Raw genomic sequence first — 26,456 nt, 5'->3', positions numbered from 1 at the left:
TTTGCCTACAAAGACAACATGCATAAAAAATAAACAAAAGCAAAAATAAAACATACCATTTCCATACATGAGTTGTTGAAATACTGAACTTACATGAGTATCTGTATTCACTTCCACTATTAGTCATATTTTTCTGCATGAAATTTAGTCTTGTATGGGAGTCTAGGGCAGTTCTCAATCAATACTGAGTTTTACAGTGAAATACTCATAGGAAATACAATAACCTCACATCATTTTCAGATCAGGCTGTGTCACCAAATGAATTATGAAAACTTTTTTTTTTTTTCCAGATTTTTGGAACCACAGGAAAGGGACTATGGACCTGTAAGGATAAAATTTACATTAAGACAAGAAAAAATTATAGAGAAAAATACTATATAGCCAAACTAATTCCAAAGTGACAGTCTGAAGAGGCAGTATTATGTAAAAGACATTGTTTCTATTACATTCTATGCCAACTGATATCATTTTTCAGCTACCAAAATTTGCTTTTTAATGCCTTTCCCTCTTTTAATGCACCCTAGTTCAGAATGATTCTAGCCAGAAACACCACAACCAAAGCTTTAGAAATCTATTAAACTAATTCCCATATCTCAGTTTTACTTTCCTTGATATTACTATGTTCCATCAACAGTATACTCCATAGGAAGCAATCAATACAAAGGTTTGAATGAATAAAGCATGAAGGATATTTTATGTAAATATAAAAAACCATTGTGAACCTATGTGTATTCAGGGTACCTATTAAGAACTCTAGGTAAGTCTTCAAACATGACCCGGAGGTGAAAAAGTTTCAAACTCCTCTTTTTAGGAATCTGAATCTCCTCTCATATGTTCTCATGACTTAGACTGCATTTATTGTTGTTTTCTTCCTATTGTTCTCTTTATGAGGAACTGTGACACCTGTTCTCATTTCAGAATGTTTCTGACCAAAGCAAAACTTTTCATTTCTAACTCCAGATAGAAAACCTCTCTGATGAAGTCTTCTCCCTAAGACACAAAAAGTATGAAGAGAAGGAGCAAGCCAGATGGTCACTATGGGAACAAAGCAAGTGGCAGAGAAGAAACAGCAGGCAGGTGTTGAACTATATTCAGGCTACTTACATGATGAAGAGTTTTGTGTCTTACTCCACTCTATTTCTCATGCTAATTGTCAGCATCGGTAATAGACTTAACTGAGCAAATAATGTGAAAATTCTCCATAAAAAGGTCATTTCAGTGTACTATAATGGTGGACCTAACACTAGTGATTAGAATCTGAGTGAGCTGTAACACAACTACTTCAAAAATATTTTTCTTAAAAAAGAACCAAAAAAAGACCCTTAAAAACCTATCTAGGGTAAAAAGCAAATAGCCTGAAATACTTTGAACATGACTTTGAAGGAAGGGGGAATAAATCCTAAAAACATAATGTATTTGAGAAAAACCCTGATATTTTATGTTTAACTGGACTATTTTTTGATATAGTCAAAACTTAAAACATAAGATCATGTTGAAACCTAGTAGTCACTGTAGTGTGGGGGCCTCATTTCACACGTTTAAAACACATTTCTCTGTTTAAGTCAAGATATTCAGATGATTTGTTGTTGATCCTTATTCTAAGAGTTATCCTAACATACCTGAGATTCTATTCTCAACTTTCTCTACATTACAGAGATACAGTTTTCCAGAAGTACAGAGGAAAATGTGAATTGAGTTCTTCATGGATGACATTACAATAATCATAGATACTCAGGGAACTCGGGATAAGAGTCAAGTTAACTATCTTTTCCTGTTTTCTGGAAAACAAACAAAAAATACCCCCAAACAAAACTACTTATAATAATTTGGCAAGATTCCCTGAAGTACCATTTAAATAAAAGCCTTTGAGATGTGAGGATAACATGGGGAAAATCAGCAGATGAATTTTTAAAAATCTTTTGGGCAGAACTGTTTAAAGAAAAGTTACCAAGTTAAATGGACTTATGAACTACACTTTAGGTTGTTTATAAAATGTTTTCTTGATTTTCTTGCTAGAGCTTACCCTAAAAATGTTGAAGGACAAGATCTACTTTTGAAAGACTGCCCTTATGATTTCAGTGGTGGGCAGCACTGCACAGTGGGGAGTCCTGCTGAGCCTCCTTCAGAGAGCCAGGCTTCCAGTGCACACGGCTCACCTTCACTGAGTCAAGAGACCAAGGTGAGAGTATTCTATGTAACTGTTAAAACTTCCTTAATTGACTTTGAAAAACTTGTTTATAGAATTGTTTGCTGCTGACAAAGGATTCACCATTACGTAACACATTCAGTGCAACAGTCCAGTACAGAATGCTGGGTGTAGGAACCAGAGGATCCATATTCCAGCATTCAAGTTCCATCACTAACTACAGATACTTCCCCCTTTTATGAAACACATGTATGTGTGTGCCCAGTCATGTCTAACTCTTAGCGACCCCATGGACTATCGCCCCACCAGGCTGCTCTGTCCATGAAATTCTCCAGGCGAGAATACTGGAGTGGGTTGCCATTCCCTTCTCCAGGGGATCTTCCCTACCCAGGGATCGAACCTGTGTCTCCTGCATTGCAGGCAGATTCTTTACTGCTTGAGTCATCGGGGAAGCCCTTTTATGTAACATGCCAAAACCTAATTCCACCTATTCACTTATTGTTAGAAAAAGGGAATTCTATCAAAGTTTATTACAAACCTAATTGGATTAAATAGAATGCTACCTGGCACATAGAAAGGTTAGTTATTTCTCTTCCCCTTAGAAAAGATTTTGTCTCCCCATTTGTCCAGTTTTAACCTCAATAGGAGTGCTTTCTACACTGCATCTATACAGCTCTTGCACTGTTTTTCATCAGTAGATATTGGAAAAGAAGAATATCTAGAATCAAGAGAGTAGAGATAATAGAATTTAAGAGGCAAATCATAGAAAGCTCAAAGAAAAGTTAATAGGTGTCTATAATAATGATGGAATGAAAATGGAGATACTGAAGCAGATGACCCAAACACATTTAAGGGAATTTCCCTAACATGCACCTAGCCTTAAAATGAGGACCAGTACTCCCTAATGGTACCATTTCCCTCTTCTTGGAAGAGGCAAAGTAAAAAAATAATTCCCAAAGGTCCCTATTAAATAATCCTCAGTATGTCCCACTTTAAGTTGCTGGGTACTTAGGACCAAATAAGAATTTGTACTGACCAATGGTTATTACAAAATTGACATCTACAGATTATCTGAGATATGAACTTAAATTAGCTGAAACTGAAAATGTTTTCTCTTTCAGTCTTTGTGGTGGGAACGACGGACTTTTCCACTGAAGGATGAAGACACAGAAGCTTTATTATGCCAAGATGAAAAAAATGATCAGGTTGAAAGATCAAGCCCAGCTTTCCACGGTCAAGTCTTCTGCACCAGTGCACCAGAGAATGGCCACCATCCAAAAAGGCAGGCAGATGGAATGGAAGAGTACAAAACCCTTGGTCTAGGACTTACTCATGTTAAAAAAAATAGGTGACAGGGAACAAGTGAAGAAAACTGTAAATGAATGGGAAAACAGGAGAAAAAAGCAAGCCCTGTTGTCCAGCCCCTCCAGTCTCAGTTCCAGAATAAGAGCATATAGTGCACATTAACCTTTTATGCTGTTTATGAAACAGGCAAGTTAGTGTCATTTTCCTTCCTGAAACCACAAGTAACTAGCTTTTCACTGACCAACAAGTGCTAGTCATTTGTGTTTGATGCAAATCACAAGTACCAGAAAATTAACTGCTTTAATTTGCTGTCAAATCACATTACTGGGTAAATAATTTTTAAACAACTTACACCCACACCCCACCCCCCCCCACCACCCCCGTGTATCAAATGACAGCTCCTTTTTTTCTATACAAATGGTTAATCTTAAATTGCCTCAGAAATAAGAATATAAAAATATGCGTGTATAGAGTATACATGCATATATATACACACATCTAAGTAGTTTTAAAAAGCACTGGCAGTGACCATTCCACTTGAAAAATGCATGTATGAATTATCCCATGAAATATCAGCTGCACTATAAAGAAGCACAGATTTCCAATGATATTGGACATCTAGAAACATCCCTTCCTAGTAGTCCAGACTTGAAAAAACATATTTAATAGAAGTTATTTATGGAAATTTCTATACCAGGTAACATAATACACTTTATTTGAAATCACTGATAATCTGTTGGGTTAAACACAGGTTATTTTCTATTCACTCCTAACAGAATAAGAAAAGCAATGGCGAGTTAAATATTAGTGTATTTTAAAAGTATCACATCTTTTAAGATTTGAGCTTTATGTATCTCATAAACATCCCACTTAAAATGAGTAACAAACAGGAAATTGCCATTAGTATATTATTGTACTTCTAGTTCATTTGGTCACTCCTTACCATTGCTTACTCTATTCAAATAGGCATCTATTCTTACTTGTATCCTAGAGAGAGAATTAAAATTCTTAATAGTTCAGTATTGGATACTGGAGTAAATATAAAGTAAAATCTTTTGACACTATTACATTATTTTTTCCTATGTAAAAACTGAGGACAATTTATATGAATCACTTTTCTCATGTAGAACAGGTTATTCAAGTTGTAGTACCCATATAACTGACAATCCTAGCCACCTGGCCTAATCTGGGGGATCTGACAGAAAGTTTTTGTTAGAGACTGGAAATTATACTGGTCTCTTTAAAGAAAAAATTTGCAATTCAATACTGACAAATTTTTGCTTGTAGTTTTACTGTACATTAAAAAAAAAAAAAGAACAAACCCAAGTTGTCCAGGCAAATAAACTCAATTTTTTTGTCATGTCTGATATTATAATCTATGTAAGTTTTTAATTAAAAAGTTATTTCTATATGCCCTGTTGTCTGTGTCTATTTCTACACGCCTCGTCGTCTCCTAGCTGTGTGGCAAAGCCTTTCCTAAGCCAAAATAAAAACGAACAGTAAGAAGTAAAATTTTACCTTGAGAAAACAGAAGAAACCAAGGAAGCTCTATTCCATGCTTTAAAGTGTTAACATTCCTATTTTCCAAACCTTATTTCTCAAAACTCATAGTAGCCTGAAAAAGTTTAATGACATTGGTCCTGTTATTTCTTGCCATGTGTATTTCATAGCAAGAGTATTTACAAGAATGAAGTAGGTAATACATATCTACTGTCAAAGTGTAATTTGGGATACAATAATAAATAGTGTATGGATTAAATCTGTACCTTGTCATATATTAGCCTACCTGGTCTTTCTTTCTTGGATTAATAAAATATATATCCTTGGAGTCAAAAGTCATTAGTTGCAGAATATTCTTAGCAATTGGTTTTTCTAGTTTAAAGTTAGACTAGAAATAAGACAATTAAGCTTCCTTTGCTTAATCCACCTCTTAAGTGCTCCATCTATAAAAAAAAGAGTACAGAACAGAAATCCTATGCTTTCCTGGATTCTTTCCATTGTACCAGCCTGTTGATGAGTTTCAGTATCTTTTTTTTTTTTTAATGGGGACAAACACACCTGTTTTACCATTCATAGGACTGACTGTAGGTTTAGTGAGATTGTATCAATGTACTTTATAATCTTCCTCAAAAGAAATTTATCTAATAGCTTCCTTGCCTTGGCATGTTCAATTCCACACCCTTACAATTCTAGGAATAGTGGAAGCTTTACATATATAATAATCTTTTAATCCTCAATACAATACCACACTCTCATAATTACATTCAATGTATAAATCAATTAATAGAAACTCAAAGAGGTTGGCTGATTTGGTTTGCTAAGATCAAACAAACAGAAGGGTCAGGATTCAACTTAATATTACTTCTAAATATAGGCCTTTTTTCTTTTTTTAGCATAGAGCTAGCAAAACATTTTTTATGTCCTTAGGAATAGTGTGTATAATTAAAAAAAACGGGAAACGGGGTGGGGGGGAGAGATCACTGAATACTCTGTCCTTCTAGGACAGCTAACAAAATACCCTGATAAAACTTGTGCTCATATTTTAGAACAGACAACTTGAAAATCCCTGGGCTTCATAATACACTTTTTTTTTTTTAATATATCAAATATAAGGTGCAAAGTAAAAAATGTTTTTGAAACTAGGAGAGTAAGTATGCCATTCCTAATCAGATGCAAACTTAGTTATCACACACAAAAAATGACATGAAACAGGAAAAACTGAAGAACTTCCTTTGCTTTCAGAAAACAGTAAAGAAACCAAAGAAAATTCTTTTTAGAAATTCAGAAAAAAAATTTTTTTTCATAGTAGCTAACATGCCTTCCTTAGGCATTAAGACACTTTTCTGCTTGTAACCTTTATACGGCCATATTTTTACTCTTCATAAAAATCAAGTCTCCCAGTAAAAATGGTATTTTATCACATTAATCTTTCAATTCCATCACTAAAAATGTAGTTATACACACCAATTTCTAACCTCTTGGAACATTCTGCATAATGGATTTTAGTCACTGGGATGAGTAATTGCTCAGAAAAGCAGCACTGCCTCAATTGTGGTATGATTTGGTAGTCAATATTCTTGTTTTCCAGTAAAAAGGAGAGCTCCTAAGCAGAAACACTGGGGTCCTTGTTGTTTCATCGATCAAGAGAACGTTTCTGAGCAGCTTCTGAGCAAACATTTCTTAACAGGTTGATCACAGATCTGGGGTCTTCACTCCTCATAATGGCACTGCCAGACACAATCATGTTAGCGCCTGCCTGAAAGAAGTAAACACTTTAGGTTATGCCTCAAAGGAAGATGTGGAAAAACCTGAAACAGAACTCCCAGACTAGAGTTTCTACCCTTATAGCTGGCAGTCAGCACTTTAACTGTATAAAAGCCACTTCAAGATGAACATACTTAAGCAGCTAGTTCAATGAAGAAAGAAGCTGAAATGCTTAAAAGAGGATGTGAAATTATTTTTAAACATGTCTAAGAAACATTGTCTTTTTGGTAACCCTTAACCCCCTTCTTCAGGGTTTCCCTGGTGGCTCAGACAGTAAAGCGTCTGCCTGCAATGCAGGAAACCCAGGTTCAATCCCTGGGTTGGGAAGATCCCCTGGAGAAGAAAATGGCAACCCACTCCAGTATTCTTGCCTGGAAAATCCCATGGACGGAGGAGCCTGGTGGGCTACAGTACATGGGGTCGCAAAGAGTCGGACATGACTGAGCGACTTCACTTTCTTTTCAACCCCCTTCTAAATAAACTATAGTGCATCTCTGCGAACACTGAGATAAGGTTTAATCTAAAACCTTTCATCTTCACCTCTATTAAAGTTTTCCCCATATGTACCGATGCCCCCTCAGCTCCTAAAAAAAAAATCAATCTTTTCATCTTTGAACCATGTAGAGGAATTTGCAGACAGTCTAAAAGGACAATTACTGTTAAAATGTGAGATAATCCATAAAATATGGCAACACTACATTTAAGTATCTTCTCATGTTGATGCCAGTACAAATGGAACATATTCTTATGTATGCTTCACTGCATTCCAGAATGGTTTTGAGGTGGCTTACAAAAGATTTTCAAGATGTTTTTCAATATGAAATCAAAGAGTAAAACCGAGTAAAAACTTATAAAAATGAGTTCAAATTTATCTGAGATTTGACTCAGGGAGGAAAATCCAATCTGTTATATGATTCAGAGCTGAAAGAAAGGGGGACCATTGAGAGAACTGCTGAAGCTGAGAAAAATTTCTCCAGTGAGAGAGACACTGCTGTGCTATGATACAGTGCATTGTCCAACAATGTTCCTCATAAAAATGAAATATTAGTTTTCTAGCATTACAACTTAATATGTCTCAATGTAAGCAGAAACAGCATTAATGACAAAGCACAGTTCAGTAAAAATGAATTCTACAGGGGTCAAAAGATATATGCTCACTGTCTGTCCAGTGTCATCTCCATACTGATCACAGTATCAAGCAGAAAAGTGTGTGACATTTACACAAAACATTGGAAGCAAAAATAGGAAGCAAAAAAAAAACCCACACACTAAATAGGACGATTCCCTACTTTGGAAAACTGTCTCAAAGGCCTTGGAACTTCTCAATGATATTACACACGCTGGTAGTCAGCACATTCCTCTTTCAAAGAATTTTTTCATCATTAATGAGGTAGCCAGGACTTACTATTTACTTTCCTAGTTTTACATTTAAACAAACAAATACTTTTCCAGGAAAGAAAGACTATTTAGGAAGTGTAGGGGAAATCTCTTTGGTAGATAAGACCTGTCCTGGCATTACATTTGATAGGAAATTGGTCCAGGTTGCCGTCAAGGAGCAGTCTCACCTCTGCGCATTTATGGATAGTGTCAGGACCTACTCCACCATCCACCTCAATGTCCAAAGATGGGAACTGGGTCCTCAACCAATGAACCTAGATATACACAAGGAAATAAATGACTCCTAAGTGGACAGGTAGAGGGAAAGCACACCAAACAAAAATGAAATGGCCACTAAAATATGACTCCAAATGTCTCACCAAGTAACTTTATATCAATAAAAGTTATGACTGGGGAAAACCATCTTAATATACTGAAACAAACTTTCATAAAAGCAAGCTTTGTTCTATTTGGCAAATGGCATTGAATTTGTCATGGATTTGCCGAAAATATAGTTCACAGAAACAAGGCGAAGATAAAACCCTCAATATTCAATGAAAATTCCATCTAAAGGTTACAGAACAGTTTCCAATGGTTTTGGAAACAAAAACTCAACACTAACATGTGGTATCTCTTCTGATCTCCAAACCTGAATCTCTTGGGCATCTCTCATCCCATATTCCAATGATATGTAGGCACCCCCATTTCCCTGCCTTCAGAGCAAGGCATAAACATACAAGCAGCCCAAACATACAAGCAGCCCAATACATGCTTACTGAATGAATATACACAATAAAAAACCCTACTCCGGAACCAAATACTTCTTTTTACCTTTGGCATCATATCTTCCATGAATTTCTGCCCTCCAAACCCAGGTTCCACTGTCATAACCAAGGCCATATCTATTTGATTAGCCCATGGTGCCAAATATTCAACTGAAGTTCCTGGTTTGATAGCAAGGCCAACCTGTAACAAACAAATTTGCTACATCACATCAGTAACTCTTTCCGTAATACATTATTGTGGCTTATCAGGCCCAGTAGGAAGCTCTATTCTTAAAGAATGGAATACATACATAAATTGTTCAGCTGTAAATTTTAAGTCAACATGGTTATCACAAGGAAATGTTTCTAAAAGGTAGCAATTTCTAGAAAACATTAGTAGAATGTATTAATCTTATCTGACAAACATATTATACTTAAAGTCTAGCTTCAAAGCTGAAGAACAGCTGTCTACGTCTGGTCTTCTTCACCTATCATTTTGGGTCTTCCACCAAACCTTCCCAATTCTGAAAATGAATAGTATAAAACATTAACGTCACCGCTAAGCTCTTACCTTCATTCCATTCTCCCGAATGTCTTTGATCAAAGCTCCTGGGTTGTCAGTAGCCTCAAGATGAAAGGTATATTGATTGGCTCCTGCTACAGCCATTGGCTTTACCCACTGTTCTGGCCTGGACACCATCATGTGCATGTCTGGAAAGAAAAGACATATCCTCTAAGTATTACTAAAAGGAAAACAGCTGCTCATATTATTGAAGTCAATCTGTAGTTTTTGCTATTTCAGATATGGACTCTTTTGGCATCATGATAATTGTTAAATAGAAGTTATACTTCAGCATAGATAGCTTCCCTGCATCCTTAAGATAAGGTTTTGGTTAAACACATTTATCAAAAAAAATCCAACATTTTTCCACAAAAAGCTTACAGCACTATTTATGAGAAGTAGTAACTAGAAATCAGGAAACATAAGTTCGGGTTCAGAAAAGACCGTTGTAAAAAACTTAGATTACATTCTTAGTGAGGGAGACAAACAAAGGAGTAAATACAAATAAAGTTGGCAGTAAATAAAGCCAGTGTTGCTGGAGTCGGGGGCGGCGGGGCGGGGGCGGGGGGGCGAGGGGAAGGGGGCGGCACCGGGGAGAGAGGATGAGGTAAGAGAAACACTGGATAAAACTACCGAACTCTGCAGACCATCAGGTTTTATTCTGAATGACACAGAACAAATACTGCAGTACTTAGATCTAACTTTGAAGATCAAGGCAATAAACCTAGTGACTGCAGATGGTGAACAGTGGTGGGGATTCCAGATATTTTCTAAAGGCAGGGCCAAGAGGGGCTGCTGTGGCTCAGATGTGCGCAGTGAGACAAGGGTCAGATGGTGCAAGGATGTGGGCCTAAGGAGCTAGAACAGAAGTGTCACCACTAAGAGGGAGACAACTGCAAAAAGGAAGGGCACACTCAGAGGAAAGAACATGTTAACCAGAAGCAGCCTGCCACGTGACCTTAAATCTAAAGCTCAAATCATATGAAAATGTTTGGGAAGAAATGAGTGTGGCCTTCTTAAACATCTCAACTTAAAATATAATATTAATAGCACTTCACGGGAAAGAGAGGGCAGCTTAAAAGAAGTGAAAACAAGAAATGATGCAGGAAAGAAGAAACAGTAAACACTCCTGTGCCAGACAGAGAGTAATGAGGAGAGTTTTGAGCCTTTTACTTTGTAACAGAGAGCACATTTCTGATTCAGCAAAGCTATGTTAAAGAAAAAAAATCTAGTATTCCAGAATTCAATAGCAAAGATTTATAAAATGCAACAAGGCTTTGAAAAACATCAGGAAAACAGAGTATAGAGCCTGATTAATGAAGTCAAGACTAACATTTATATTTCTAAACTAGTAAAAGTAACAAAAATAGAACATATTTTAATAGGCAAAACTTTGATTTTAGAAGATAAACTCAATTTGGTGTGTTTTTCCTTCATATCATAAACAAGAAAAATTCAATCTGGTTTACAAGACCAAGTTTACTCATTCCTAAGTTACCAGACTAGATAGCTAAGTCATCCCTATTCAATCTCCAGCGTGCAGTCACCACCAGCAACCATCACTGGACATTCTCTGGTGTTCCCGGGGATCAATGACTCAGCGACTCTGCCTGTAATTACAACACAGGGCTCAAATGTTCTACTGTCAGACTCCTTCTGCACTCTTAAAAATTACTGAAGACTCCTCCACCCCAATACTGATGATGTGAAATTAAAAGACGCTTACTCCTTGGAAGCAAAGTTATGTCCAACCTAGATAGCATATTCAAAACCAGAGACATTACTTTGCCAACAAGGATCCGTCTAGTCAAGGTTTTTCCTGTGGTCATGTACGGATGTGAGAGTTGGATTGTGAAGAAGGCTGAGCACCAAAGAATTGATGTTTTTGAACTGTGGTGTTGGAGAAGACTCTTGAGAGTCTCTTGGACTGCAAGGAGATCCAACCAGTCCATTCTGAAGGAGATCAGCCCTGGGATTTCTTTGAAAGGAATGATGCTCAAGCTCAAACTCCAGTACTTTGGCCACCTCATGCGAAGAGTTGACTCATTGGAAAAAACTCTGATGCTGGGAGGGATTGGGGGCAGGAGGAGAAGGGGACGACAGAGGATGAGATGGCTGGATGGCATCACTGACTCGATGGACGTGAGTCTGAGTGAACTCCGAGAGTTGGTGATGGACAGGGAGGCCTGGCGTGCTGCAATTCATGGGGTCGCAAAGAGTCAGACACGACTGAGCGACTGAACTGAACTGAATGTATTAGAAAGGCAAACTAAAAAAAACTTTTAGCGTCTACTTGTGTGTGCTAAGTCACTTCAGCCATGTGACTGAGCAACTTCACTTTCACGCATTGGAGAAGGAAATGGCAACCCACTCCAGTGCTCTAGTCTGGAGAATCCCAGAGACAGGGGAGCCTGGTGGGCTGCCGTCTATGGGGTCCCACAGAGTCAGACACGACTGAAGTGACTTAGCAGCAGCAGTAGTGCCTGGCTTAAGAGAATACATCTGTATTCTCACATCTGCTCTGCATTCAATCTGTTGTTTTATAGTAGGGAAAAAAAAATACAGAAAAGGGAGGCGTCCCTACACGCATAGCCTTTTCACTCAAGTATGGATATTCTACCATTTCTACCCCAAAACTCAATAAGCAGTATGAAAGATTACAGGCAATGTGGAATCTATAAATCCTGTCAGTGACCTTTCCATACTTTGTTAATGCTAAAACTCGTTAGTCTGTATTTTGAACAGCTTTTTTAAGTACTATTGTTTCACTGAGTTACACAGATCTTCCAAACAGAGACACATTCTTTATATACTATCCAAAACCCACATGTGTCAATGTCACTACAGATCTGATCAAAAAAGCTGTAAGCATTGGGAAGCTCTCAAGCTCAAAGCAGCAAATATAAGTTTTCCAAAACTCCAATTTTCACTTGCAAATTCTAACTTTTGTCAGTGGCAACGAAAAGTGATGAGCTGCTTTCTTTGAAGTGACAGGTTCACGTAGTTAATTTTAAAGACAACATCAGGAAAACATCTAAGGCTAATAACCACAGTTCATTGTCAGTTATTCTTGTAATGGAAAATGGTGTTTGTGAAAAAACCAGCACTTGCAGTACAGCTCAAGACAATGAAATGAGTGGTCTTCCTCAAGGAAATGATCATCCTCCAGGATTCAACAGAAGGGCTTTGTACGTATTACCTTCCTACTTCGTCACACAAAATACTAAAGAGACGTGCACTCAAGAATCAAGATTTACTAAATCCATCACCTGTTCCAATTCATCAAGGATACTTACTATGAAGGCACGGTGTGTAAGAACATCACGACTACCTGTAGTAACCTGTTCAGTATTACCCGTTCAGTAAAACCACCTTATCTCTGGCTAGGGCATCAGCAGACTCACTCACCGCTTCTGCACCATCAGTACAAATAATGGCAAATAATATCAGTACAAATAATTTACAAATCGAACTACAAATAGTTTTGACATCATGCTGCTGCTGCTGCTGCTAAGTCGCTTCAGTCATATCTGTCTGAAAAAGACTCCCACAGGTCCTCAGGCATACTTGAAGACCACTGATTTAGATAAAAGCAAAAATGACTTTTCCCTACCACTTTACATCTTAAGACAGTAAATTCTACTCAATATTAGGACTGAATTGTTAAAAGCTTTAGCAGTTATACACACAACTTGTGATCTAACTCCTAAGATACATAAGGCACCAACAACCAGTATCCAAGAATTAAACAAACAACATATAATATAAAAACAAAGGTCACAAACACTAAAGCATATGAAATCCATTCATCTTTAGAGATTGTCTTCTGGTAAGACTGATTAGCAAGTTTAGCAGCAAACAACAAACTAAAAGCAGGAATGAAAAAACAGATTGTGGGGGGGTGGGGGTGTCAGCTGAGCTGGTAAGAGAAGCGGCACAGACGGGGGGGAGTCAAACAGCAGTGAGAAGTAACAGTTGGGAGACCAGCTAAAAGGAAGGGGAAAAGACAACTACAGACATACTTTAAATCCACACAAAGCCAGAGTGGAGGATTCTGTGGCCATCGTACAAGGCGTGAGAGGGCAAAGAACACTATTTCATCCAACTCCGATAGTTGTAAGGATATATTTACCCTCGAAAATTCAGCTTCCAAAATGTTAATAATAATTAAAAAAAAAAAAAAGTTCAGGTAATCAGAGGATTATATTCCATTATTTGGAAATTTCAAAATGGTGAACATGTTGGTGGAACAGTTTCCCTCAAGACACATGAACTGATAAAGTTGGTGCCTTCGAAGTGGAACAGGCCTACAGAGGCTCTAACAGCCTCCTGCAATGTCGGCAGTGTTCCACAACTGCACTGGGACAGTAGTCACACGCGGCCACTAAGAACTCACAATGCAGTTAATGCCACTAAGAAACAATTTTTAATTTTAGCTGACTTAAATAGCTACATGAGGCTAGTGGCTACCATACTGAACAGGCACAGCTAGAGCCCTTCATAAAACTGGTCCACAATAGGTCAATAAAAATATGTAAGTTTTACTAAAATTAAGTAATGAATTACATAAACACACATTATTTATAAAAACTCACCCAATGTCTTCTGTACCAGAGATCTGGCAAGAGAGGCTCTGCTAACTTAGCTTAAAACAGCAGCAGCAGTGACAAGGATATGTGGGCTGAATCTACGTTCCACAGGAGTAACTTCTAGGTCACTATGAGATCTTAAAAACAAACCTTAATTCACCTTATCCTACAACACTGAAGTGGAGCATACACAGACCAGTAGAAAGCTCCAGTTTCTATGAATCGACTTCTCATCTAGACCATAAATCAATTGATTCCTAAGTTCATTTAACAATCACATTGAGCCTCAGCTGTGTGTCTATGCTAAGCTCTGGGAAAACCACAGCAAACCAAGTGAATGAAATCCTGCCCTTAAGGAGTCTGATAAAAGCAATCACAGATTGAAAGAAATTCTAAGAAAAATCAACAATGTAAAAAGGTTAATTTAGGACAGGGCTCTCTGAAGAAACAACAACAAAGGGTCTGAGGTGGAAAGATGAGGTAGCACTGACCAAGTGAACACGGCTTTTTAGGCAAAGCGACTCTAGCCAAAGTGCCTAGGCCCCGAAGTGCGCAAGTTCGGCTTCTTACAGTAGGCCAATGAAGTCCCAGCACAGGGAGAAGGGAAAGGGTACACTGTCAAACTGGAGGTTGAGAAATCAACCAGCTACTTCCCCTTTACTTGAGCAAGATACTCCGCTTCAGATGGCGTAAACACCCACTTACCAAAGAAAGGGTCCTGGCCTAGCTGCTTTCGGAGGCTTTCTACCACAGGGTGACCAAAGGTGATGTTGGGAACAAAATGCCTACAAGACAAACAAAATCTTACTCTGAAAATGTTTTCAATTCAGTCTCTGTATTTTTCTCAAAATGTATCCTGATAGACAAAGAGGAGATTATCTGTGATTTGCAATATTTTTCAATTTAACATCAGTATCAGTATTAGGCACTAAAAATACCCATAGAATTTCAGTTTTACAGAGCAGTAACTCCTTGATATTCCAGTAAGTCATAATGTCACATAATCAACCAATTTAACACTGTAATTCAAAATCCATGACAGGAAGAAATGAAGGATGACAAAATCAAAACCCCAAAATTTATATGACTTGCCCAAGTCACATACTAGTTAGGAAGTTTAAGACTCTGATATGGGTTTCTCAAATCTTAAGCCTATCACAGGTCACCTGTGGCTATCTCTAATCTACCTCTATCACAGGGCATAAAATGACAAGATTATTTAAGCTTTCTTAAAGATTATCAATAAGGAAACTTAACTGTGCCTTCCCTGGTGGCTCAGAGGTTAAAGCGTCTGCCTGCAATGCAGAGAGACCTGGGTTTGATCCCTGGGTCAGGAAGATCCCTGGAGAAGGAAATGGCAACTCACTCCAGTATTCTTGCCTGGAGAATCCCATGGACGGAGGAGCCTGATGGGCTACAGTCCACGGGGTTGCAAAGAGTCGGACACGACTGAGCGACTTCACTTTCACTGAAGGTTTGTAACATACCAGATATTGTACCTTATTTTATTTCATCTTCACAACAGCCCTCTGAGGTAGATGCTGTTATTATCTCCATTTGAGGAGCACAGGATATAACTTCCTTAAGTCACCCAGTTAATAATTCGTTGGGGCAGGTTTCAAATTAAGGCTTTCTGATATCAGACCCAAGGCAGTTAACCATTATCCTGCTCCAGTTCTCTTGTTGTATCACCAGCTCACTTCAACATTTAGGCTGGGTGCTTCAGAGTACTATACTTTGTTTAAAAAAAAAAGAGTTTCTCTGCTCACCACAGACAAGTTTACAATCTCACTGGCACTAAGAGATGGCTAATGACTCACCACAACTCATGACTGACTGCTACAGTATAGTTGTTGGCAGGAAGCCAGCTCGGCTAAGGACCACTTTCCCCAACTCCCTTTAACACCAGGTGGCCACGTGACTAGTTCTCACAAAAGGGCTGTGAAATACGAACACAGGTGATGCGTGTCACTGCAGAGCCCGGGAGGTTGAGTATATTCGTGTTCTGTTCTCATTTTACCCTTCTGCCAGGAAAGAGGCCCTTGAGGGCAGAGACAGGGGATGGAAGGGGACTCTGACGTCCCTGAATTTCTGCATGGAAGGACATTCACACCAAACTACTACCTGAAGGAAAAATAAACTTTATAATGTTAAGCCAAAGAAATCTAGGCTTTCTTTAGTTAAAGTAGTATGCATTACCTTGAATGAGGCCTGTAGAAAAAAGCTAAAGTATGCAATATAAGATAATTGTTTCAGAGGCAGGTAGAATAGCATTTTTTTTTAAAGCAATAGATCATGGGGTTCATGTCCATGGAATTCTTCAGGCAAGAATACTAGAATGGGTTGCCATTTCTTTCTCCAGGGGACCTTTACGACCCAGGGATCAAACACAGGTTTCCCACGTTACCGGCAGATTCTTTACCACCTGAGCCACCAGGGAAGCCCCAGATCATGGAATTACAGAACTAATGGAATTTGTAAAGATGGGGAAAGAAATGAAGCAAAGGTAGAGAAAACTAAGTTAAGCTCAAAGAAAGGGAGACGGTGCTGCCCACCTTGGCTACTATGAATAAAATACGAGGCAAGACTGTGTCATATTAAATGATACAGAATGCCAGGCTCACTGTTTGAACTTTAATCCTGATCAAGTGAGGTTTTAAAAGAGAAAGTCAAAGTCGCTCACTCAGGTCTGACTCTTTGCAACCCCATGTTCTATACAGTCCATGGGAATTCTCCAGGCTAAAATACTGAGTGGGTAGCCTTTCCCCTCTCCAGGGGATCTTCCCAAGTCAGGGATCAAACCCAGGTCTCCCGCATTGCAGGTGAATTCTTTATCAGCTGAGCCACCAGAGAAGCAATGAACAATTAAGATGGAAACAATACTTTAGTAGCACAAATGACTGAGCAGTAAACTGGAAGAAGCAAGGCAAGAGGTGTTGGTAAATGACAAGAAACAGCAAAAACAGAAACAAGGATAGCAACTGACAGGATTTTCCTGATAAGATGCAGCAGGGTGGTGGTGGGGTGGGAAGTGCTGTCAGAGAAGAAACCACGGGGCTTCCCAGGTGGTGCTAGTGGTAAAGAACCTGCCTGCCAATGCTGGAGATGTAAGAGACGTAGGTTCCCTCCGTGGGTTGGGAAGAGCTCCTAGAGGAGGGCATGCCAACCCACTCCAGTATTCTTGCCTGGAGAATCCCATGGATAGAGGAGCCTGGCTGGCTACAGTCCATGGGGTCACAAAGAGGCAGACACAACTGAAGTAACTTAGCACCCAGCACCAAGGTCTTGAGCTCAGATGACAAGCAGGCAGAATGCGGGTTAATAAAAAATTATACAGGACAACCACCATTCTAAACAATTCCATCATATTAACTCATTAAAATCATGCCAACAATTCAGTGAGACAGGTACCATTGTTTTCTGTATTTTTATAGAGTACGTCATGAGAAATGCTGGGCTGGAAGAAGCACAAGCTGGAATCAAGATTGCTGGGAGAAATAATAACCTCAGATATGCAGATGACACCACCATTATGGCAGAAAGTGAAGAGGAACTAAAGAGCCTCTTGATGAAAGTGAAAGAGGAGAGTGAAAAAGTTGGCTTAAAGCTCAACAGTCAGAAAACGAAGATCATGGCATCTGGTCCCATCACTTCATGGGAAATAGATGGGGAAACAGTGGAAACAGTGTCAGACTCTATTTTTTTGGGCTCCAAAATCACTGCAGATGGTGACTGCAGCCATGAAATTAAAAGACACTTACTCCTTGGAAGGAAAGTTATAACCAACCTAGACAGCATATTGAAAAGCAGAGACATTACTTTGCCAACATTACTTGCCGTCTAGTCAAGGCTATGGTATTTCCAGCGGTCATGTATGGATGTGAGAGTTGGACTGTGAAGAAAGCTGAGCACCGAAGAATTGATGCTTTTGAACTGTGGTGTTGGAGAAGACTCTTGAAAGTCCCTTGGACTGCAAAGAGATCCAACCAGTCCATTCTAAAGGAGATCAGTCCTGGGTGTTCTTTGGAAGGACTGATGCTAAAGCTGAAACTCCAATACTTTGGCCACCTCATGCGAAGAGTTGACTCACTGGAAAAGACCCTGATGCTGGGAGGGACTGGGGGCAGGAGGAGAAGGGGATGACAGAGAATGAGATGGCTGGATGGCATCACCGACTCGATGGACGTGAGCTTGAGTGAACTCCGGGAGTTGGTGATGGACAGGGAGGCCTGGCGTGCTGCAATTCATGGGGTCGCAAAGAGTTGGACACGACTGAGCGACTGAACTGATAGATGAGAAAGAGAGGCTCAAGCTCACACAACCAGTAAGTGCAGGAGGCAGTCAACCTAGCTCCAAAGTTCAGGCTCTTATCTGCTGGGCCTGTCTGTCCCTTCACTGACAATTAATAACTAACTGAAAAAAAAGTCCAAGGGAGGAGAGCCTTAAGAGAGAGAAAGTAGTCGGGGGTGGGGATGGGGTGACTGGGTTGGCAGATAGCATGGAGGATTGAAACAGGGCAGAAGGAGACAGGGGACAAATGAAGATCTGGTCTGGCTAATGGTGGCCTGTGAGGCTGTGGGCCCAGTACTGGAAATTTCTGCAAGTTTTTCAAAAGTCAGAAATCTAGTACTAATGTGCAATCTCCCTGGCTTTTAAATCATCCTAACTTAGGACCCCTTCACGGATCACAGCCTTGCCACGGAGAAGGGGCTTGTGTGAGTCAATAAAGCTGTGAGTCATGTAGTACACGGCCACCCAAGATGGACGGGTCAAAGTGAAGAGCTCTGATAAAACGTGGTCCACTGGAGGAGGAAATGGCAAACTGCTCCAGTATTCTTGCCTAGAGAACCCCGTACACAGTATATGGAAAGGCACAAAGATATGACACTGAAAGATGAGTCCCCTAGGTCAGAGGTGTCCAATATGCTACAGGAGCACAGCGGAGAAACAGCTCCACACAGAATGATGAGGCTGAGCCAAAGTGGAAATGACGCTCAGCAGTGGATGTATATGGTGGGGAAAGTTAAGTCCGAAGCTATGAAGAACAATACAGCATAGGAAGCTGGAACGTTAGGTTCATGAATCAAGGTAAACTGGATACGGTCAAACAAGAAATGGTAAGAGTCAACATCGACATCTTAGTGAACTAAAAATGGACTGGAATGGGCGAACTTAATTCAGATGACCATCGTATCTACTACTGTGGGCAAGAATCGATTAAAAGAAATGGAGTAGCCCTCACAGCCGACAAAAGAGGCTGAAATGCAGTACTTGGGTGCAGTCCCAAAAGGCAAGAATGATCCTGGCAAATCATTCAATATCACAGTAATCCAACTCTATGCTCCAACCACTAAAGCCAAAGAACCTGAAGTTGAATGTTTCTATGAAAATCTCCAAGACCTTCTATAACACCAAAATAAAAGATGTCCTTTTCATCACAGAGGACTGGAATGCAAAAGTAGGAAGTCAAGAGTTACCTGGATTCACAGGCAAGTTTGGCCTTGGAGTACAAAATGAAGCAAGGAAAAGGCTAACAGAGACACTCTGTCGAGAACACACTGGTCATAGCAAACACCCTCTTCCAACAACAGGAGATGACTCTACAAATGGGCATCACCAGATGGTCAGTACCAAAATCAGACTGATTATACTCTTTGCAGCCGAAGATGGAGAAGCTCTACAAAGTCAGCAAAGTCAAGACCTGGAGCTGAATGTGGTTCATCTCATGAGTTCCTTACAGCAAAATTCAGGCTTAAATTGAAAAAAGTAGAAAAAGCCACTAGGCCATTCAGATTTGACCTAAATCAAACTACTTATGATTGATTATGCAGTGGAGGCAATGAATAAATTCAAGGGATAACATCTGGGTAGAGTGCCTGAAGAACCATGGACAGAAGTTCATAACACTGTGTAGAAGGAAGTAACCAAAACCATCCCCAAGAAAAAGAAATACAAGAAGGTTGTCTGAGGAGGTTTTACTGGCTAATGGTGGCCTGTGAGACTGTGGGCCCAGTACTGGAAATTTTGAAAAAAAAAATTGCTGAGAAGTGAAAGGCAAGGAAAAAACAGAAAGATACACCCAAGTGAATGCAGTTTCAAAGAAAAGCAGAGATAAGAAGGCCTTCTTAAATGAACAGTGCAAAGAAGTAGAGGAAAACAACAAAATGGGAAAGAATAGAGATCTCTTCAAGAAAACTGGAGATATCAAAGGAATATTTCATGCAAGGATGAGCATGATAAAGGACAGAAATGGTAAGGACCTAACAGAAGCAGAAGAGATTAAGACGAGGTGGCAAGAATGCATACAAGAACTATACAAAAGAGGTCTTAACCACCAGGATAACCACGATGGTGGGGTCACTCACCTGGAGCTAGACATCTAGGAGTGTGAAGTGGTCCTTAGGAAGCATTACTACAAAAAGACTAGTGGAGGTGATGGAATTCCAGCTGAGCTATCTAAAACTGCAAAAGACGATGCTGTAAAGTGCTGCACTCAGTATGCCAGCAAATTTGGAAAACTCAGCAACAGACACAGGGCTGGAGAAGGTCAGTTTTCATTCTAATCCCAAAGAAAGGCAATGCCAAAGAATGCTCAAACTACCGCACAAATGCACTCATTTCACATGCTAACAAGGTAATGCTCAACATCCTTCAAGCTAGGCTTCAGCAGTATGTGAACTGAGAACTTCCAGATGTACATAATACATTTAGAAAAGGAAGAGGAACCAGAGATCAAATTGCCAACATCTGCTGGATCATAGAAAAAGCAAGGGAATCTCAGAAAAACATCTATTTCTACTTCATTGACTACGCTAAAGCCTTTGACTGTGTGGATCACCACAAACTGTGGAAAATTCTTAAAGAAATGGAAATATCAGACCATCTTACCTACCTCCTAAAGAAACCTGTATGCAACTGAAGAAGCAACCAGACATGGAACAATGCACTGGTTCAAAATTGGGAAAGGAGTACAGCAAGGCCATATACTGTCACCCTACTTACTTAACTTATATGCAGAATACATCATGTGACATGGTGAGCTGGATGAATCAAAAGCTGGATCAAGATAGCCAGGAGAAATATCAACAACCTCAGACATGCAGATGATACCACTTTGGTGGCAGAAAGGGAAGAGGACCCAAAAAGCCTCTTGATGAGGGTGAAAGAGTGTGAAAAAGCTGGCTTAAAACTTAACATTCTAAAAACTAGTATCATGGCATCTGGCCTCATCACTTACAGCAAAGAGAATGGGAAAAAGTGGAAACAGAGACAAACTTTATTTTCCTGGGCTCCAAATTCACTATAGATGGTGACTACAGCCATGAAATTAAAAAATTAAGACTTGCTCCTTGAAGGCCTTCCCCGGTGGTGCAGTGGTAAAGAATCTGCCTGCAATGAGGGAGATGCGGGTTCAAGCCCTGAGTAGGGAAGATCCCCTGGAGAAGAGAATGACAACCCACTCCAGTATTCTTGCCTGGAGAATTTCATGGACAGAGGAGCCTGGCAGGCTAAAGTCCATTGGGTCGCAAAAGCTGGACATGACTGAGTGACTAGCACTACTGCTGCTCCCTGGAAGGAAAGCTATGACAAACCTAGACAGCATATTAAAAAGCAGAGACATTACTTTGCTGAAAAAGGTCCATGTAGTCAAAGCTATGGTTTTCAAGTACTCATGTAGGGATATGAGAGTTGGACCATAAAGAAGGCTTGCACCAAAGAACTGATGCTTTTGAATTGTGGTGCTTAGAAGACTCTCTTGAGAGTCTCTTGGACAACAAGATCAAACTAGTCAATCCTAAAGGAAATCAAACCTGAATATTCATTAGAAGGACTAATGCTAAAGCTCCAATACTTTGGTCATCTGATGCGAACAGCCAACTCACAGGAAAACACCCTGATTCTGGGAAAGACAATACAGGAGGAAAAGGGGGCAACAGAGGATGAGATGGTTGGATGGCATCACCAACTCAATCAACACGACCAAACACTAGGAGATAGTGAAGGACGGAAGCCTGGCATGCTGCAGTTCATGGGGTAACAAAGAGCTGGAACAACTTAGCAACCAGACAACAACAACTAATTTAGAAATTGCTTATTTGCTCTGTTCCTACACTTAAAGACCCATACATTTCCAATCACTTCCTGTCAAGACACATTTATGTTTACATGCTCTCCAATTTTTTTTTCCCAGAAAAACCCACCTGTCCTTTACTTCAAATATCCAACCACACTAGTGCTCCACCGACCAATGTTTCCAAAACTTGTTCTCACTTTCAAAGTTCTTCAGTTTTAATCAGAAGACACAGTGGGGACTTCAGGGAAAGACAGAGGACCAGAGAACAACCAGTGCATCAAGCTCAATGTAAGATTTTTAAGGGGCAAGGAAAAGCATGGAGGCAGAACGTGGAGGGAGTCCACAGCCCCTCTTTCATACCCTGGGCCTAAGCAGCACTGCAGTTTAGCCAGGCCCTGCCTGTTCTGATGGGACACTGGGGAAGGGGCTGAACCTCCCCAACTGGTTTCCTATTGCAAAATGGGAATGAAAGTAACTCAAAGTTGTGATGATTAACAGGGAAAGGTTTTTAAAATAGTGTATGCAAAATTTGCTTATTTTCAAACCAAGATGTTTCTCAGTAAAAGGGGAAAGGAGTCAATAAAAAACAAATACATTTACTTAACAAGCTCAGGGACTGCCATAGGCCTGGGAGGGCCAAGAGATTTCTTAGAAGATACCTCTATTATGATAAAGCAATTCATCCAACCAATTATAACTAGGCCTGCCATAGTGCTTTTCCTGCCTGCAGAGAACAGAGGTGAGCTGTGCTTTCAGAGAGTTTACCGTGCAGCAGGAGATATGAAATAAATGACAAAAATATAAACTAGCTGTCTCTCAAAGACAGACAATATCTTAATCATTCTCTGTAAGCCGAATACCCAGAGAAGACAGTTTCTGAGACAAAACAAACTGTTGCCTGCTTCCGATCCGGGTTCCACCATTTCCTAGCTACAAGGGAACTTAATCTCTCTTTTATTAGACTCCTCACTGTCAACTCTGGTGCTGATAACAGCAGCAAGCACATGGGGCTGCATGAGATAATTCACAAAAAGTATTAGAACAGGGGATATATGTATACCTACGGCTGATTCAGGGCTTCCCTTGTAGCTCAGTAGGTAAAGAATCTGCCTGCAATGCAGAAGACCTGGGTTTGATTCCTGGGTTCGATTCCTGGGTCAGGAAGATCCCCTGGAGAAGGAAATGGCAATCCACTCCAGTATTCTTGCCTGGAAAATCCCATGGACAGAGGAGCCTGGCGGGCTACAGTTCATGGGGTCGCAAGAGTCGGACACGACTTAGCAACTAAATCACCACCACCACCATGGCTGATTCATGTTGAGGTTTGACAGAAAACAACAAAATTCTGTAAAGCAATTATCCCTCAATAAAAAAGAAAAAGAAAAAAAGAAAAAAACTCTAAAAAAAAGTATTAGAACAGAAACAATCGAGTGTTCTTTATGAGCTCTATATTTATTATTCCCTATTGTTATCATTGATATTCTGACTGATAAACTGGGACAAATTATTTTCTCCATTCATTCACTTAAACATGGTCAGACTATACTCGTAAGTGCTAAGTCATTTGTGTCCAGCTCTTTGCGACCCTATGGACTGTAGCCTGCCAGGCTCCTCTGTCCATGGGATTTTCCAGGCAAGAATACTGGAGTGGGTTGCCATTTCCTCCTCCAGGGAATCTTCCCAACCCAAGGATCGAACCCATGTCTCCTGTGTCTCCTGCATTAGCAGACACTAGTTCTTTACCACTAGCGCCACCTGGGAAGTCTGCTCTATCCCGAGACTCCTAAGTGACTCAGAATTATGTCTCATTCTATATCTCAGACACAAAAATGTAGCTACCCATCTGTGAGTACATACTCCAGTAACTTTTCGAAGTTCAGGGCTTTCAAGCAAAGGTGTCAAAAAACAAAGTACATAAATAGAGTTACATGTGATAGCAAACTAAAAATCTAGGTTTTGGAAGAAGTAATATTCTGGAGAAGGAAATGGCAATCCACTCCAGTACTATTGCCTGGATAATCCCATGGACAGAGGAGCCTGGTAGACTACAGTCCATGGGGTCACAAAGAGTCGGACACGACTGAGCGACTTCACTCACTCACTCACAGAGATTTTACCTATTTACAATAAATTTACTCTTCTACCCCAAACCATGGTTAACGGCCGTTTTGATCTTATGGCAGTTATCAGTGCGACAAATGCAAGTTGCAACTCTGTCACAATGTGTGTAACCTTGAGGGAGTATTAACTGTTTTCTCTAGCTTTGTTCCTCATTTTATAACCAACTTATGAAACTAGCATCAATCTGATTTCAAACAATATTGATTATGGGCTATAACTACAGTGCTTAAAAATTACTTACAAAAAACTGACCTCCCTGAAGAGCAGGGTGCCTGAAGAGAAAATAGATAGGAAAATCAAAATTCGAACAAAGAGACAACAATTATCATCAATTATAGAAAATTTACCATGTGCCAGGCATTGTAAACTACCTGTACCAGCTCATTTCATCTTCCAAAGATGCCTGGGCAATAGAGTGTTATTACTCCCACTTTTCACAGAATGAAACTGAAGCTCAATGAGGTTAAATGGCTTGTCCCAAGTAACCTAGCAAGTGGCAGAACTCGGGCGTTCTCACTCCAGCTGCAAAGCTCGTCATCGTTATACAAGTCTGTCTCCCCAGCAATGCCACTAACTAGCTATATGAGCTTGGGCAAGTCATGCCTATCCCCTTGGGCCTCAGTTTCTCCACCTGAAAATGAGAGACAGGTCCTAGAGATTTAAGGTCGCTTCCGGGTGCTAAGTGCTAGAAGAATACACGTTATGTAAAGGGGAGGGGAGAAGATGAGGCTTGGGACACGGTCGCAGCCCAGGTCCCCTCCAAGCGGAACCTCCTGGGTTTCCACCTCAGGCCCCCTCCTCAGTACCGCGTTCAGAGTGAGGCGCTTCGCGACACAGGGACGCCGTGCACCTAACAGGTACTCAGTCAATGGGAGCCTATCCCGCCCCACGCGACAACCCAGGCCCGAACCCCGCGGAGAGTTACCCGTCCATTACATCCAGGTGCAGATAATCGGCCCCAGAGTCCAGCATCCGGAGGCACTCGGCCCCTAAACTGGCCAGGTCACTGTTGAGGATGGAAGGGCCAATCTTGCAACCAGACGCCATGGTGCTAGTGCTCCAACGCAAGTTACCGCACGAGAGCCCGGCTCGATGAAGGCGTCCTGCCCAGATTGGCCGAGCAGTTTTGGTTCCGCCTCTTCTCCGTAGATCTTTCCGGATTCCGCCGGAAGCAGCTGCCCTAAGGGGGAAGTCCCGCCTCCCCTAGAGGGAAGGACTGCCACCTTAAGGGCTTAGGGGCGGGGCCTCGCAATGAGGCACCTTCATCCTTCCTCTGACCTCAGTTTTTGAAACAGGGCTTTCAAAAAACAAAAACTAAAAACCAGGTCTGTCTGGTCTCCCAGTCTTCTGAGGAGTTTCTTAATCTTTTTTAGTTCTTAAATCTTTTTCAGATTCTTTTGTATAGTAATTAATGATCTTAAGGAGACCAAAGAATGCGGAAACAAACACTGTTATCAGGCATAGATAGAAGTAACATTCCTAAAGATACAGTGAAAGTGAAAGTCACTTAGTCGCTTCCGACTCTTTGCGACCCCATGGACTGTCCATGGAATTCTGCAGGCCAGAATACTGGAGTGCGTATCCGGTCTCTTCTCCGGGGGATCTTCACGACCCAGAATCGAACCCAGGTCTCCTGCTTGGCAGGCAGATTCTTTACCACTGAGGCACCTGGGAAGCCCCAAAGATACAGTATCAGTTGTGAATTCAGCCAGTTCTTTTCCATGAAAATGGTTAGCCTGAAGCCTCAACCACCAGATCAGTTGGAACCTAAGAAATGATGCTGTTTACCTTTTCTGACCCTGATGTCTTTAATCACTAAATCAGGGACTGTCTACCCACCAAGCCCCTTCCTGAATACACATGTACCCTTAGCTTAAAACTTAACACACACACACACACACACACACCCCCAAACCAAAAGAGAAAAAACACATTACCCACTTTCCCAGTTGGGGAGACGCTGCTTTGGGAAAGATTCTCACTGTTCTTTATTGCTGAAAGTAATACATCCTTCCTTCTCGAATCTTTGACTTGGTTGTGTCTTTTGGCTTGACTCCCACAAAGAGAGGAACACAATTTTTCCAGTAACAAATTCACATGGGAAAAAAAAAGTTTAGTAAGAGCATTACTTTGAGTTTAAGGATAAGGCACTTTGTATAAAAGACAGAACTGTGATGGTAAAGTTGGATCCCATGGGGTTCTGGCCACATTCAGAGAATAACCTGGCCCTTAACATTCCTCTTGGGAAATCTAC

General features: G+C 40.4%; 2 protein-coding genes across 17 annotated transcripts in view; one reads left to right on the top strand and one right to left on the bottom strand.

Annotated features, from left to right (window-relative positions):
• Window positions 1-5,210, top strand: part of KANSL1L (KAT8 regulatory NSL complex subunit 1 like) — a 125,902-nt gene extending 120,692 nt beyond the window's left edge. For 6 of the 9 annotated variants that reach the window (XM_027566328.1, XM_027566321.1, XM_027566337.1 and 3 more), the window contains 3 exons: window positions 961-1,073; window positions 2,017-2,179; window positions 3,268-4,768. In XM_027566328.1, coding sequence (XP_027422129.1) covers window positions 961-1,073; window positions 2,017-2,179; window positions 3,268-3,498 — 507 coding nt within the window. In that variant the 3' untranslated portion in view covers window positions 3,499-4,768. Of the gene's footprint in view, window positions 1-960; window positions 1,074-2,016; window positions 2,180-3,267 lie in introns of those variants that run through there. The other 3 variants (XM_027566351.1, XM_027566345.1, XM_027566361.1) reach the window with 2 other exon arrangements.
• Window positions 107-25,341, bottom strand: RPE (ribulose-5-phosphate-3-epimerase). 8 transcript variants are annotated; one of them, XM_027566374.1, is made up of 7 exons: window positions 25,139-25,340; window positions 24,455-24,474; window positions 14,713-14,792; window positions 9,428-9,567; window positions 8,924-9,058; window positions 8,281-8,367; window positions 4,744-6,707 (listed from the first exon to the last, which is right to left on the bottom strand). In XM_027566374.1, exons 1-7 carry the CDS (start codon window positions 25,247-25,249, stop codon window positions 6,585-6,587), a joined length of 696 nt encoding a protein of 231 aa, XP_027422175.1. In that variant the 5' UTR covers window positions 25,250-25,340; the 3' UTR covers window positions 4,744-6,584. The 8 variants fall into 8 exon arrangements, with proteins under 8 accessions (XP_027422235.1, XP_027422185.1, XP_027422175.1 ...); XM_027566427.1 differs by having other exon boundaries at window positions 24,444-24,474; window positions 25,139-25,283; XM_027566412.1 differs by having other exon boundaries at window positions 6,302-6,707; window positions 24,444-24,474; window positions 25,128-25,195.
• Window positions 25,342-26,456: the final 1,115 nt, after the last annotated feature.

Source organism: Bos indicus x Bos taurus, chromosome 2, assembly GCF_003369695.1.
Source record: "Bos indicus x Bos taurus breed Angus x Brahman F1 hybrid chromosome 2, Bos_hybrid_MaternalHap_v2.0, whole genome shotgun sequence".
Taxonomy (NCBI): Eukaryota; Metazoa; Chordata; class Mammalia; order Artiodactyla; family Bovidae; genus Bos; species Bos indicus x Bos taurus.
The sequence above is the reverse complement of the archived record's forward strand: the minus strand, read 5'-3'. Positions and strand labels throughout refer to the sequence as shown.